Source organism: Pan troglodytes, chromosome 10, assembly GCF_028858775.2.
Source record: "Pan troglodytes isolate AG18354 chromosome 10, NHGRI_mPanTro3-v2.0_pri, whole genome shotgun sequence".
Classification (NCBI taxonomy): domain Eukaryota; kingdom Metazoa; phylum Chordata; class Mammalia; order Primates; family Hominidae; genus Pan; species Pan troglodytes.
The window spans coordinates 52411144-52428251 of record NC_072408.2 but is presented as its reverse complement, the minus strand read 5'-3'; the positions used below and the strand labels follow the sequence as shown (position 1 = coordinate 52428251).

Below are 17108 nucleotides of genomic sequence, written 5' to 3'. Positions count from 1 at the left end.
TGCCATTCTTATTTATCTTGTTTCCCACAATTCTTAACCCAGTGCCTGGTAGATATGGGATCTCAATAATCTTGAGTGGAATGGTAACATGCAATTCTGGCAGTGCAATGGCCATGATTCCCTTCATAACTACTTCTAAGACCTCTGGGTTTCCCTGAGTCACAGCTGCAAAATATCAAAAGCTGTCTAATAGGATCACTTTTCAGTTCAGTTAACTGACACAGAAGGATTTACTATGTGACCTAATAACTGAACTATCAAAAACTTTGCAATATTTCATTTAATTCTTACAAGTAGATGTATAACATACAATAATGTATAAGAGTTTTAATACATAAAAGGCCATGTTACAACATAATGTGATAACAAAGTACCTTCCTGGATATGTCCTACCACTGGTTAGGAATTGGGTAAATTAGTGTATGAGCTTAAGTACAATCTAGGGGGTGAGGATTACAACCAGGAAGCGGTCAATGGTGGCTATAAAAACAAATTACGTAATTCCAATACTGACTCCAATTTATAAGGTTTGAGAGATCTTATTGAACATATATTCCTCATAAGTATCAGAGTTTCTAAGTCAGTCTTTCAAATGGATATATTGCTCAGAGGTGGCAAGGGTGATTCACTGGAGTGACCAAAACATTATTTTTTAGGACATATACTCATATTTGTTTTATCTAACACTCTAGGAAAATAAGCAAGATTTACTACATGGGGCTATATGTCAGTCTGACATACAACATTTGTAACTCATTAGATTTCCTGACAGAAGAAGGAGACCATCACTCTGTCATACACTTTCAGTGTACTCACTGCAGCTCATACATGCACACTGAGGAAGATATATGAACTCTGTCATATGTATAACTCAAAATCATCTGTAGTGAGATGAGGAGTGCCAGGAGGAACTGCAACTACAACTGCTGCTGCTGCTGGTGGTGGTTGGTTTATGTTTTAGTTTTAAGCACACAGACTTTTGCTGGTTAAGTTTAAAGTCATAATGATGAATGGGCTCATAAAGATGAATTACCAATTTTTATATTACCAAAAAGAGGTTTGTTCCAAATTTGCTGAATTTTTTTCTATGAGAAAAATGTGATACCTAATATCTAGTCTTTAAGGTGAAGAAAACATTTAGCAGTAGTTGAGAAAGCAACTACTTTTAGAAACTCCTACTCAGGAGAGAACATTTTGAAATGTTTGGAAACGTTTCTCCTGCTAGGTGATTTTGCCCAGGGCATTTGTTTTTTTGAGATGGAGTCTCATTATGTCGCCAGGCTGGAGTGCAATGGCGCTATCTTGGCTCACTGCAACCTCCGCCTCCCAGGTTCAAGCGATTCTCCTGCCTCAGCCTCCTGAGTAGCTGGGATTACAGGCACGCGCCACCACGCCCAGCTAATTTTTGTATTTTTAGTAGAGGCAGGGTTTCACCATGTTGGCCAGGATGGTCTCGATCTTACTGACCTCGTGATCTGCCTGCCTCGGCCTCCCAAAGTGCTGGGATTACAGGCATGAGCCACTGCACCCAGCCTCGCCAAGTGCATATTTTTAAAACTTTGAAGCAAACATTTCAGAAACAATATGCCAATTGTATATTTCTAAAAATGTTGAAACAAAAATTTCTAATCTGTTTAAATGGCTTCCGAATATTTCAAAGTTTCATTGAGTTTTAAAGCTTCTTGTTAAAATATTGAACTACAGCTTCTTTTAGTAGTACTTCAAGAACTGAATAACCTGGAAAATAGAAATTTGCGAAGCAAATTTCAATCTTTTTCCAATCATTATTTATACTGGATTTGAAGTCAATTACTGGTATATATCAGGAGCATTCAGTGACAAACTTTGTTATTTGGAGGTATTTTGTGAGGTATATTTTTCAGCTAAAGAAGTTATTGAAACCACATATTGAAATAAACCATATTTTAAAACTGCTATAGCACAGTGTTGAAAGAAAATTTTCAAAACTAACGAAACAGTCTACTACTTTTAAAAAAATTAAATGGTTAGAACAGTTGTGAGAGAAAAGCTACCATTCACAAAATAAAAATTATATTTAACATTAATTATTCAACTTACCCTTTTAAATTTACAATTGTATATCTTCTATAAATCACATAATCATATGTTAGTTTATGTGTGCAATGTATGACTATATAATACATATATATGGGCACATTCTCAAAATGTTCTACTGAGAATGATACATGATCAAAAAATTAAAAATCAAATGACTTAAAAATGTTTATTCCTAACAAGGAATAAACATAAAAACGTTAATGTCTGAGTGATGTGATAATGTAGAAATTAAAGTATGATTTTCTCAAACTATTGGAAGGTAACACACAAAGTTTCTATAACAAAAATTTGGGATATCTAAATGTACTAATATTAAGAATGCTTATATATCTTCTATAAACAGCCTCAATATACAGCACATAGATATTGTAGAACACTGACAACAATTTCTTGAGATGCTTAAACATTCCTGAAGCATTATGCCTGAAAAATAGGAGAACTGCCATGGAAACATGGACAATTTCACTTTCTTTAACATGGAAACATATAGAAAAAAACATGGCCTATAACCATTTCATATTGAGAGTTTTTAGGGTTATTTTATACTGTACATTCCAACTTCACTCAACATTATAACACACACACACACAAACACACACACACACACACAGTCTCCTCTTTTATGATCTCACCAATAATTAGAGTATCCACTTAAATTTTTCCCAGGTCATACATTTCAAATCTGCAGGGCCCAATTTTGTCTTCAAAATTATTTTCAGAACATCATATCTAGGACAAACTATACATCCATCTACATTCTCTTCTTTGGTGACATATGAAATCCACATGTGCAGAAAAGGTAGATGCTGCAATTATGCAAAATATTATTCTTTTATGGTAGGGAATTAGGACACTGCTTATCTCTTGCCAGGTTATGACAGAATAGCCTACTAGTTTAGGCTTTGTAGAAGGAACAATTGCCGAATTATTTTACTGTTAAATACAATCTTCATTACTAATTCTTGGATTATCTCAACCTAGTAAGCCCCAAATATTATGGGTCTTCAGTACGATAAATCACATGGTTGTTACTGAAATGTGTTAGGAATCTCACCCTGCATTCTGGCCACCTGTTTATTAATTACATTCATTACTAAACTGCAAACACCTTCTCCACAGTGCCTGGTTTATTTTTAGTGACCATTACGATGTCTAATATGTAGTAGATACTCATACTTTTGGGGAGAATCAATGAATGTACTTTAGAAAGATACAGTAGAAAACATAATAAATGGAGAAATACTAGTTAAATACTTAATTGTTATGAGAAGTATATTATAAAATTTATTTTTAAAATATATTTCTAACCTGTTTACTATACTTGTGTCTTTTTCAAATTTAAGAAAACAATTACTATGTTTTCACGGAACACTCCACTTTACAAAGTCAACATAAAGAAGTGGCAGTTTCTTGAAACTATTTGCCTACACATTGCCTGGCTCCTGCTGGCCTTAGGAGCAACAGAGGCAGTTTCTTCCTGAGTGCATTTCTCTTAAATGGGAGCTACAGGGGGAGGCAGAGCCCAACACCCTTTGCTCAGACCCTTAGTGCTCTTTTCAAATGGACAAATGTCAGATTTACCGGTGTTTGCTGCTACTACATGCTCATTTCTTCTTCTTCCTCTTCTTCTTCTCCTCCTCCTCCTTTTTTTTTTTTTTTTTTTTTTTTTTTTGAGATGGGGTCTCGGTCTGTCATGCAGGCTGGAATGCAGTGGCACCATCTCGGCTCATTGCAACTTCCACCTCCCAGGTTCAAGCGATTCTTCTGCTTCAGCCTCCAGAGTAGCTGGGATTACAGGCACATGCCACCACGCCCAGGTAATTTTTGTATTTTTAGTAGAGACGGGGGTTTCACCCTGTTGGCCAGGCTGGTCTCAAACTCCTGGCCTCAAGTGATCCAGCCGCCTCAGCCTCCCAAAGTGCTGGGATTACAGGCATGAGCCACTATGCCCGGCTTACATGATCATTTCTGACAGTGCTTCTATTTGTTGCATTCCATTATATCATATAATAGATTTAGTACAGTATATATTTTTTTCTGCACAATGTTTCAGAAGGACATTTTTTTAAAGAAGAAACACAAAGTGAATGCGCCAGAATTTAGGGTTCAAGTAGCAAGCTTTCATTTCCAAAAAAAAAAAAAAAAAAAAAACTTTCTCTTTTTTTGTGTGAGGAAAAACAATCTTTAAGGCAAAAAATAAAAAAATATATATTCTCTTCACTACTGTTGGATAGTCATCATTCCCAAAGCACACTGAATACCCACTATTTGTTTACCAAATATGATTTCATTCTATGTCAGGAATAAAAACATTCCAAGAAAATAAATAACTTCTAAAATGAAACTTAGTGAGAAAATATAAGTTAAGTAATATGAATTTACTTAAAGAGCATTTGCTAGTTGAATTGTGTTACACGTAATGTCCCTTACTATATATGAATGAGAAAAGTAAAACTTTTACTCACCTTTTAAAGACTACCTTGGTCATAAGCATATCTATTTTTAACTTATTAAATAAATTTGCTTACATCATTAATTTGTATTCATTGTTTATAATATATAAAAAGAAAATTATAAAAATTCACAGTATTTAAAAATTGACTGCTAACAAATAAGTCTTATACTTTTAAATCCCAGTGTTAGTTTCTAACAAGAATATTATGTAAACAATACAGTAGCTTATACATAAACTAAATACAATTATGAAAACATATACTATTCAACAATTAAATGTTTAATAAGAGAAATTAACAGTTTGTTATTTAAGAAAAACACCACCAAAAGAAAGGAGGCATTCCTTATATTAATAATATAAGATCTGTTCAGTGACTCAGAACATTTTAAGTGCAAGGAGTAAAAATACAACATACATATGAATGACATAAAGCACAAAGCCACAATACCCACTAATAAACGGGTTAAAATACAATCATTTCACGCTGACTAATCACCAAAAATGTAGCCATTAAATTAACATAGGTTAAGATTTATTTATTCCTTTTTTTATTACAGCACAAGACTTTCTACAACATGAAGAAAATTTAAATGTATCTTAAAGCTTTCTAATAATATTTTAAATAATTTTACATTTCACATTTCATTTGCTTTAAAATGAAAAATGTTCTGAGATTTCATGTCACTCACTCATACACACACACACGCATGCATACACACTCTTAATTTTCTACTTAGTTAACAGGATCTGTTGAAGTTAAAGTTACCCATGAAAGAATATTAATCTGATACACTAATAAGCTATTCTGAAGTTTGTCTAATATGCACCAACACTGAAAGAGGTAAAATGTTATATTTGGTATTGACAACAGAACTTCAGATCCCCTAAACCCATTTAATATAAAAGGCTAATTTAACAAATAAATATGCTTCATATAATAAAAGAAATCCAGTCACTCTAATGATATGTAAGTACTTCATACATATAAAAAAGTAAATATGATTGTAAACATTCTATACAAACCTTTATTGTGATTTTTAAAACTTCAATATCTTCAACAACTTATCAAAAAAATAAAAATACTACGTTTCTTCATAGTGCAAAGAATGAATTATTCAATGAACTCCTTTTGGGTATACATGTAATAACACTAAAGAATTCTGCACATCTGTCTTACTATTTGGCAATCTGTGATTATTGTTTTCTTGGTCATTTGTTTTTGTGAGGTTGAAAAGTCATCTATACAGAGGACTTTAATGAGCATTCAGATTTTTCACTTGTGATATAATTTACATACAAAAAATAGCATAACAAAAATATATTGGAATATAGTAGTAGATACATTTACATAAACATTGCATGAATATCACAGTGGATATGTAGAGAAGGTTGATAAACCTTAAAATGTAAAATATCAAAGGATCAAAAACATCTAAAACTGACCTGGAATGAATTATTTGTAATTTTAATATTCTATAAATCTAAGTACCTTTTTATGCTAAACTTAAAAGCATTATAATGTTTATTAAATAGAACAGGGGTCAGCAAACTTTTCCCAGAAAAAGCCAGATAGTAAATATTTCAGGCTTTGTGAGTTACAGAGTTTCTACTGCAACTAATCAATGCTACTGCTGTAGTGCAAAACCAGCCATAGGTAACACATAAACAAATGAGCATGACTGTGTTCCAATAGAACTTATTTAAAAAATAGGCAACAGGCCAGATTTGGTACCTGGACCATAGTTTGCTGACCTCTAAAACAGAGAATCTGACTCACAAACACTTAATTTTAATTGCTTCAGTATCTAGTATAAAGCATGAGACCTAAGTAAATGTTTAATGCTTGATGAATTGAAGTCATGAATGGGTAGGGAAAATAAAACGTCTATGCTCAGAAACAAATGCCATTACAATTCAATCTCATTAGCAGTTAGGATTCTGCTTTCCTAATTGGGAAAAAATTCCAAGAAAGTAATCCATAGTCTTCTTAAGAACTAGGCTTGCAAACTAAAACCAATAAAATGAAAGAAAATGCAACAGAGACATAGTAAGCAGAAAGTAGATTTCCAATCTAAGATAGCTAATAAAAAATATCTTTTTATAGTGAGTTCTTATAGTATTTCAAATCTCCCCAAGTAAACTGTAAACTCCATAGGGATAAGAAATATGTTTCAATTGTCTCTGGATCACAGTGCCTAGGATATAGTAGATGGTCAGTAATGACATTTATTAAATACATATGTGAGTGCTTTCCATGGCAAAATATGTTTTTCATTAGTTCCCACAAGATGATGGTCCTTTGAGGCAGCAATTTCACTTTAAGATCCTCCTATAAAGTTAAAATGTTCTGTTGTTTAATATCATCAGTCACACTTTGACTATAAAGATGAATTTCAGCCTGAACCAGAGCTTGACCTACTCTTCAAGTAACATGACTTGAAACTTGGGTTTACATCTTATTATAAAGATGTTTGGGTAGGGCAAAACCAAACAAGAGCAGGCATCAAGGGTTGGTTATAAAACTGGAGTTATAACTAATTTTCAAATAAAGAACCACATAGCTTTATGAATTTAATTACAAATAGATTATAAACTCAAATCAGTTTTTCACTTAATGGAAATGTACTTGGTCATTCTTGATTTAAAATATCAATGGTAATCAAAATGCCTATTTCAATATAGTTATATATTAATTACTCCTCAAAAAAAGATATTTGAAGGCTACTAAATAATCATTCATGAACAAAGTTTATGAGTTTTGTCTATGGCTCCAATAAAAACCCAGAAAATTAAAATATTCCCAAACCACTAACTCCACAAAGTGGGAGAAATGCGTAATCATATAAATTATTACATAAATTAAACGTTTGCATGACATATGTAAAAAACTGTAAACAAGTTATGTTATGGAAGTAAATTTCTCTACTTTTTTAAACATAATATTTTCACATTTCCAAACAAAATAATAAGTTGGATAATGACAAAAAACAAGTTTTAAAGAATACTATTTGGTCTTTGGAGCAGTTATGGATACCAACAGATGAAAGCCACACATAATTATATGCCTAAACAAGACACAGCCTTAATTTGCCATTTTTACAAGCACAACATCAACATTATATATAAACGTAAATAATATAATAGTCCTGATTAATTGACAGCAAGCCAAACATAAAACGGAGAAAAATATTTCCATTAGAACAGTAGTATGGTTCAAAGTTCACATATTAAAAAATAAATATATAAAAAAACTATTATATATGTTACATTACTTGAAATTAAATAGATTCCTCTTCCAAACTATCAAATTTCAAAACACAAACCAAGAGGGCCAATGATATACTTTAAAAAGAAACTGGAGAAGACAAAGTGTATGCATTCCACAATTTATAAAGAGAATAAATTAAAGCAAAAGAGACAAAACAAAACAAAACAAAAAAGAATAAGAATATTATCATACCATACATAGCACGGAATACTAGGCAGCCGTAATAAGGAATGATATCACGTCCTTTGCGGGGACATGGATAGAATTGGATGCCATTATCCTCAGCAAACTAATACAGGAACAGAAAGCCAAACACTCCATGTTCTCACTTATAAGTGGAAGCTGAATGATGAGAACACATGGCCACATGGTGGGGAACAACACACTGGGGCCTGTTGGGGGAGGAGTGTGGGGGGCAGGGAGAGCATCAGAAAGAATAGCTAGCTAATGGATGCCGTGCTTAATAGCTAGGTGATGGGATAATCTGTGCAGTGAACCACCATGGCACACATTTACCTATGCAGCAAACCTGCACATCTTGCACATGTACCCCTGAATGTAAAATAAAAGTCGAAGAAAAGAAAAACAATGAACTCTCCCTCACTCAGACTCAAACTTTAAAGTATGACATGTTAACAAACAAGAGTGCTATCATACCGATGTCCATGGTTCCTGATGCCATGACACATCAGCAGGGCAAGCATGCATATGACACTGTATTACACTAGGTGGCTTGTTTACGATTTCACAGTTGTGATCTTCTAATATTTGGCCATTGGGAAATTGACATATTACAAGTCTTGATTTTATTCCTCCTCCACATGTTTGTGAACACTAAAAACAAGAATAGGAAAATTCAAAACTGTGGTTTTAAAGAGAATAATGTATTGCTTCATTCAATGTTTAAACATAATTAGTAATTATGTTTACTCTAGTAATTTTAACATAATTAGTTTACTCTAGTAATGTTACTCTAGTAATGGTAGCGTTTAAGTTTATAATTACTTCATAATTATCAACATTTCCCCCTAGACAAAAAAATAAATCAAAGTTTCAATTCCACGACTTTAAAAATTGACCAGATTTTGAGGATTAGTATCATAATATATTTCAGTAAGATATCCAGGACCTATAAGATAATGTTGGCAGGTTAAGCCAGAATCAAAATTTATTTATCTAAGTCATGAGCATTAATTACATAATGTACAATATCCAATCAACAGGTTACTAAGTAACCATGAAAGCTATTAATAATAAGGTACGTCTAATTTTATAAACATGAAATGTTCAGTATATATAATATAAAAACAGCAAATAACAAAACAGCTGTATAATGTGAACCAATTTCTAAAACTCATGCAGAACAAAAGCCTGGCAGGAAATATACCAAATCTTGCTAAAAGTTTGTATCTCTATTTGGACATATAATTTGAATTTTCAAAATAAGTGCATGTAAACTCAGAAATAGAAGCACTTTCGTTTTGGAAAACAGTAAAACTGTATCTTAAAAATGTGCTTGATATGTATTAACACCTGGTCTGGGTGTACTTTAAAAACATGGTTTCAAACTCCCAATGAACAGAAATTATGTGCTAAAAATCATTAAGCAAAAACATTTGACTAATTAAGTCATTCATTTTATTTATCCAAAGCTAATAGAAATCTTTGCTTCTTATTTATTACCATTCCACATTACGAAGGAGGTTAGTATTAAAAGTGACTTTAAAAAATTATCTTTTTATTTCCAGTGCCTAGAGAGTGCCAGTGCATGAAGCAAGTGCTCAATAACTGACAACTATCTGGCTTAAAGAAAAAGATTTGCCAAATGCATAACTTAGTAATAGGATTAAACATGCTTTATATTTTATTCTAGTTTTCTATTTTTATATCAACCTAATTTTCTAAGAAATTAAGAGAATAAACCAATTTTAGAAAGATACTAGTAATTCAAAGACATATTGCCTAGCATATTAGAGTCTGCTGAAAAATCTAGAATATGCATTTTTAAAATCATGAATGAGTGACCTAAACCATGACAGAACATCTATTAAAAGAACATGGTTTAATCACTCAATTAAAAAAAAAATTAGTCGGGAGAATCACTTGAGGCCAGGAGTTTGAGACCAGCCTGGTCAACATGGTGAAATTCCCATCTTTATTAAAAATAAAAAAAATAGCCAGGCATGGTGGCACACACCTGTAATCTCAGCTACTCGGGAGGCTGAGGTGGGAAGATCGCTTGAGCCCGGGAGGTGGAGGTTGCAGTGAGTCGAGATCACGACACTGCATTCCAGCCTGGGCAACAGAGTGAGACCCTGTCTCCAAAAACAAAAAAAAACAAAAATTCTTTTTCTACATAGTATAGTGAAATCAGATTATTGAACAGTATAAGATGCTTTTTACTTTCAGTCTTCAGAGATGTAATAATCTCACAAGTTTGGAAAATATTATGACTTACTTCTCCCCAATTTCCGTAGTTCCACTGTGGACAAGGCCCTGGACCACAGTGCTGTAACTCTGGAGGCTTGGAGGCTGCATCGCAGTAACTAGCACTTTGTCCATTTTCATCCTGGCAGACCACAGCCCTACGCTGAAGACCTCCAGAACAACTGCTGGAGCACTGACAAGAATAAAACACAAAATATGCACAAACTGCGGATTCCACATCATGAATTTACATGGTAAAAAAAAAAAATCAGCATTGACTCAATCAAAATCAAACCCTACATTAGAATCTCCTTCATTGGAATCACAATTTGAACTGAGAAAATCTGTCAAAACACTTGAGTTATACTGGGAGCTTCATTAGAATTTGTTGATGAAAAGGTGGGACTTTCAAGTTTGCATTAGGAAACAATTTTCACTTCTATCATAAGTGTTAAGTAAAAAGAAATTAAAGTTTTGAGGTCTCACTAGAAACGAATAAAAGACAGTATTAAATTACTTAACTTTACACTGGTGTTTTTATTTATTTTGTATTATGAATGTTATGTAAAATAGGAACTAAAACTATACCATTTGTAGTTTGTCATGATTTTATACCAGCTTATTGTATTGCTATCATAATAATTTTGGGATTTAGGTTTATTCATAAACATTTATAGCCTTACCCCTTAAAGCATTTTCTTTTGTTTTTATTACAATGAATTCTAATCAGATTGTTTTATAGTACACTCCTCTGTAATCATAATAACACATTAGTGCATAATTCAATAAGAACTCTAGCATTTGTAATGAGCATCAAAGACGCTTAATCTTTTTAATATTTAAACTATTGATCTTGAAATAAATTTAGCATTTAAAGTACTGATGGCATCATATACATACCTGTTAAAAGGATGTAATATAACAAAATTACAGAATTAATATAACTCAATAAAGATGGCTTACTGATCCCCATGGTCCGGTTCTCCACTGGTTTCCTCTGACTGATGGATGGACCACCTGATTTTCATTATCTTCAAGTTTGTGAGTTAATGGCAAATTCGTGCTTAGATAATAGCTTGGCTGCACAGGGGAACTAGGAAAGTGGCTGTGTGCAGTAGGGCAGGCTGCCAGGCTACATTCCTGTTCCATCAAAGGGCGAACTTCAGGATCACAGTAATTCTCATCAATTGGCTGATGGTAGTTCATGCATAAAACTTGTCGAGTTGTTTTTCCATGGCCACAAGAAGCTGAACACTGATCAAAAATTTAGCCAATGGTAATATACAACATTAATTTATATTGAATATCAAATATATTTAAATTTTTCATTTTCTTTTTTTCTCATAAGAATACTTACGGGTGACCAATCCCCTGCTTGCCACTCTCCACAAGGGGTAAAACAGTCCCATATTTCAGCAGGTCGGGGTAAGTGGGCACAATATGATTCATCTGCTATTCTATCAAGAGCATCACGACAGCTTACATAGCGGGCTTGAGTACCTCTTCCACAAGATACGGAGCACTTTTTAAGAAATCAAATTGTATCCAGGCATTATACAGTAGTACCTCACCCATGTCCCTTTTACATAGCTGTTACTCACATTTCTAAAACATCCAGTTTCTTGAGAAATTTTAAATTATTATAGATAATATTACCTGACATCACTTCTGAGTCAAATAAAGATGGGGTAGTGAATATTCCAATCAGTTTAGATCATAAATTTCACAAATAATGTATAGTAATTTCAATAATACATAAATATAATGATTTAAAATAATGCTTAGTTATTTGCTAAAATTAAAGATACTGAAAATATTTTAGGTAAGAGAATCTTATGATATCAATAAAAATAATTTTGATATATAATATCTACTACTATCTAAGTAACAGATAGATATAATTCCATAATTAAAATATTCAGAGAATATATGAAGCTTAAAAATACATATTCTACAAGATTTTAGCAACGTATACTCCACATACGTTAAAGCTTTCAGTGTAGAAAAACAACATGAAAATGTTTGTAGTTCAAATAAAAGCCGATACAGCCTAATACTAAATCTGCTTCTCATAACAACCTGTGACATAAGTATTATTAGTATTCCCATTTTGAAGATTAGAAAATATACTCAGAAAACTTCAATTTCTTGTCCAGAGACACAGAGCTCTTGAAAGGCAAAGGACTTAGCCATTAATTCCTAATTCTAAACCCTATACTTCTTTGATGCCATCAAAATACCTGAGAATAAATGTATACATTAATTTGTGAAATCTCTAGCAACCATTTTGTTGATGTCTAAAAGCTGCCATAATAGAAACACTGTATCTATTAAAGAAATTCACTTACTGGGGTCCAAGAACCATGTCGCCATTGTGCCATCTTTTTTATGAGAACAGTTGGTAATAAAGCGGTCTCAAGTTTAGAAATAAATGAGCAAGGTGTAAGTACACAGCTCTGTTCAGTTAGTGTTATTACTAGTCAGATACTGTAAATAGTATAAAGACAAACTATCTTGTATATTTCTTTTTTTTTTTTTTGAGACAGATTCTCACTCTGTCACCCATGCTGGAGTGCAGTGGCCAATCTCAGCTTACCGCAATCTCTGCTCATTGATACCTCCACGTCCCAGACTCAAGCAATCCTCCCACCTCAGCCTCCCGAGTAGCTGGGACCACAGGTGTGTGTCACCACATCCAGCTAAATTTCACTATGTTGCTCAGGCTGGTCTTGAACATCTGAGCTCAAGCAATCCGCCCACCTCAGTTGCCCAGAGTGCTGGTATTACAGGCATGAGACACTGTGTGCCTGGCCTGTCTTATAAATTTCTGACAGCTTTGATAATAGTTATTTACAAAATGATGAAATAAATTTAAGCACTTTTAAATTTTGTAAAGTCTTAGATTACAAAGCTTTACTAACACAATATTTTAATAGTTCCAAGCCTCATGTGTTTAATGTACCTCACTCCATTCACTAGCAGCCCAACTGGGACAGGAGAATTCATTGCAATTCTCTCTCGTCACTCGGGACAGTTCTTGGCATTCATTGTCAGCAAGACGATGGCCAAAGTTATTCATACAATAAGATTCTCGAGACCTTTCCCCTCCTCCACAACTCCTGGAACACTGATTAAAAAAAAAAAGTGGTAACTAATGGAAAAAAATCAGATTTTCAACAAAATTATACTTCAGAGTAACATAAATACGTAATTAGAAAGAAAGGGGAAACTTTTTTTAAGCAATCATTTTTATTGTACCTGAGACCATTCTGAATAATGCCATCTTGTGAAGACACAGTTACCATGGCATAGTTCTCGGGTAGGAGGTTTAAGCTGGTCACCACAGTAGTGGTCATCAACTTGAACAGTCTGTCCTTCATGAATGGAATACTTCATGCAATGGATGTCCAAGGTTCTATATCCTTGACCACATTGGGATGAACATTCACTTTTGCCAATAACATGCCACCTTGAAAAAAGATGTTACTATACTTAGGAGGTATATTACATAATTTAAAAACAGATTCAGAGACACTCATGCATTCAGTTTTTAAAATCCTAAAAGTTGATAAACAAACCACCAAAAAACAAAACCAGTCTGCAGCCAGGAAGCCAGCATTATACTACCGACCTCATGCCAGCACTTGGTGGTAGCTTTGGAGGTGTGTCCAAGGAACCCCAAGCTTCCTCAAAAACCTCTGAAAACAACTGGTTTAGATTATGATTACCCAATTACTTAGTGGCAGATTTAAGATAATAACTGAACATATCTGACTGCCAATCAGATAGTTTCTCCCCATGCAATCCTCTATAAGTATTTTGATTTTATGACCAGGGAACATCTAGGAATTTGACTACATCAATAAAAATAAAGCATTTAAATAGTTAACTAGTTTTTGTAAAGTACACTACACTTTCTCATTCATTCCTGTAATCTATATTTAGACATGTTTCCAGGTAAAACATGTTTTCCACAAGTAAAAATGTTAGTTATAGCCAAATTATCCCAATTGTAGTCTAGCATTCATCAATGTGAGGGCACCAGTATAAAAAAACACAGAATTCACGGAATTCATTTCCGTCCCTAATAGCATCTCAAGAATTTCACTGTGCTTCCTTTTACTACTATGTAGTGGATGCAACTTATATAGGCAGTTCTACTACTGTGCTTCTGCTATGTCTTCAACCAACATCATAAATATATAGAAATTCTCATCAAGTGAAAGAGGTTCTGGCCATACCTGAATGTTAAATGGCACCTGCTACAATGCTAAAAATAAAGGTATAAATATGATAGATGGACTCATTGTATACCATGTCACTACAAGACCAATCACACACACACACATGCACACACAAACACACACACACACACACAAACCAAATAACAAGAAATTTAAATTAGAAGTATAAACTTGCTGTCATGATCTAGGATCAATTTCCCTAAAGTTTAATGGACAAAATACTGATAGAATGTCAAGGAAATCAATCAATTTGATTTCTCCAAACTTCAGAAGTTTACTGGTTCATTAATTCAGTGGAAAGTAAAGAATCATGCTAAAAAATTTATTGTTTCAGATCTTTAAACCATCCATTTTCAGATAACAGTTTACTTGTATTTATTTTACAGACAAAATTACAATCTTTTTCTACACAAAATATTGAGGCCTATATACTGGTATTCAGAAAATACTATGAATGAAAATTCAAATCAATTATGTACTGAGTTTTACCATAAAATAGTGAGCCTGAAATTTTTTCATGGCATGGCAGATGATGAGTAATAATTGCATGTCCACGCTGTGTCAGTCACTGTGTTAGACATTTTGATCTTAGCTCACTTATTAATCTGATTATATTACATATTATTTCTCTTTTACCTTAGTTCACAGTCTGTATTGCAACTTTGAGTAACAAATGATGGAAGTGGCAAGTGGTCACATTCTTTATCAGACACAACACTATGATCACTCTTATGTATGCAAGTTATGTTTCTTCGCTGAAGACCTTGGCCAAAGTCAAATGAAAATAAAAAATGAAAGAAAAATTCACAGTTAGATGTTCCATAATTATGTAATTCTGCTAATAGCTTAAAGGAGCCAGCTAAGCAAGTAAAAATTTCCAATGCAACATACAGGATATACTAGTATATTAATCTAGTGAGGAATGACTTTTTATAATAAGTAAGCTGAATCCTGAATGACTGAAAGTTTGCTTAATGAAGAGATGTACAGAAGATGGGACAGGCATTGGAGTAAAATGAAATTCACTATAGTGGGATAGAGTGGTTGTTGGTGAATAATTGAGTAGCTAAGGACAGCACTGTTGCTATACAGTACACTATATTACTGTCATCCATCAGCTACCTCAGCTACCTCCCATTTTCCCATAAGAGGATTGCACTCTCTATTGCTGCAATGTTATAGTAACTTCCTGTAGGGGAAGAACTCTTTCCTGTTGATTGGCATCAGGCTTTTTATCAACCGACTGAAAAGGAATGTGACCTATTCCAGTCCCACCCAGCTCTCTTTCCTTTTTCCCTCTGCCTCCAGAACATCATTTCCCAGATACAGCTGATCTTTCAGCCTGGAATCATGGGGAAAAAAAGGCATAGACAGGCAATAAAAAGATCAGTGTCTGTCACCAGTTGTGGGGGAAGGAAGGAAGAATAAATAGATGAAGCACAAGAGATTTGTAGAGCAGTGAAACTACTATGTATGATATTATATTGGTGAATACATGTCACTATACGTTTGTCAAACCATAGAATTTACAACACAAATAGTAAACTCTAATGTAAACTATGGACTTTAGTTAATAATAATGCATCAAAATTGGCTCATCAATTGCACAAATGTGCCACATTAATGCAAGATGTTAATAATAGAGGAGTGTGGAGGAGAATGGCAGAGGGAAGAAAGATGAATATGCAAACTTTCTGTACTTTCTACTCAATTTTTCAGTAAACCTAAAACTTCTCTAAAAAAATAAAGTCTAGGCCGGGCGTGTTGGCTCACACCTGTAATCTCAGCACTTTGGGAAGCTGAGGCGGGCGGATCACGAGGTCAGGAGATCAAGACCATCCTGGCTAACAAGGTGAAACCCCGTCTCTATTAAAAATACAGAAATTAGCCAGGCGTGGTGGTGGGTGCCTGTAGTCCCAGCTACTCGGGAGGCTGAGACAGGAGAATGGTGGGTGAACCCAGGAGGCAGAGCTTGCAATGAGCCGAGATCGCACCACTGCACTCCAGCCTGGGCGACAGAGTGAGACTTCATTTCTAAAAAAAAAAAAAAAACAAAAAAATAAAAATAAAATAAAAAAATAAAGTCTATAAAAAAAAAAAACATGGATACAGATACCAAGTTGGAGTAGACCCATAGCCAATTAGCAGCCAAAACATGACATGAGCAATAAATAAACCTTTATTGTTCCAAGCCATTAAGATTTGGTGGTTTGCATGCAGGATAACTACAGCAAAAGCAAACTAAGAGAAGTGGTCATAACTGACCAGAGTCATTTGAACTTTATGCTTTCTGCAATGAGGAGACAGTAAAGAGTTTAAGCAGTCAGTGACATGAACAAATTTCTGTTTTATCAAAGTTCAACTTTGTGCTTCCAGTTAACTAAACATGATTATATATGTTATCTCTGCTCCTTTCTCAATATCTTTTGAAATGACTATGAGAAATTCTGAAAGCACATAAACGTAAAAGAACAAAAAAAGGAAAAGAAAAAAAACAGCAAGGAAATGAAATTTTGAATATGAAAAGTAGATGGAAATAACTATTTAACAGAGCCAAGGAAGCTGGAACCTAAGCCTGCAAAGTGGGAAAGTAAATAAGCAACAAATCATTCATGACATAGAACCCAAGAGAGGC

The 17108-nt window shown here is 33.8% G+C and overlaps 1 protein-coding gene across 1 annotated transcript in view; it reads right to left on the bottom strand.

Annotated features, from left to right (window-relative positions):
- Positions 1–17108, bottom strand: part of ADAMTS20 (ADAM metallopeptidase with thrombospondin type 1 motif 20) — a 191162-nt gene that overhangs the window by 62380 nt on the left and 111674 nt on the right. The window contains exons 19-25 of the mRNA XM_054664337.2: positions 15110–15236; positions 13488–13698; positions 13192–13356; positions 11587–11751; positions 11193–11483; positions 10261–10422; positions 8460–8636 (exon numbers count right to left, since the gene is read on the bottom strand). Of these exons, the coding sequence (XP_054520312.2) occupies positions 8460–8636; positions 10261–10422; positions 11193–11483; positions 11587–11751; positions 13192–13356; positions 13488–13698; positions 15110–15236 (1298 nt within the window). The remainder of the gene's footprint in view (positions 1–8459; positions 8637–10260; positions 10423–11192; positions 11484–11586; positions 11752–13191; positions 13357–13487; positions 13699–15109; positions 15237–17108) is intronic.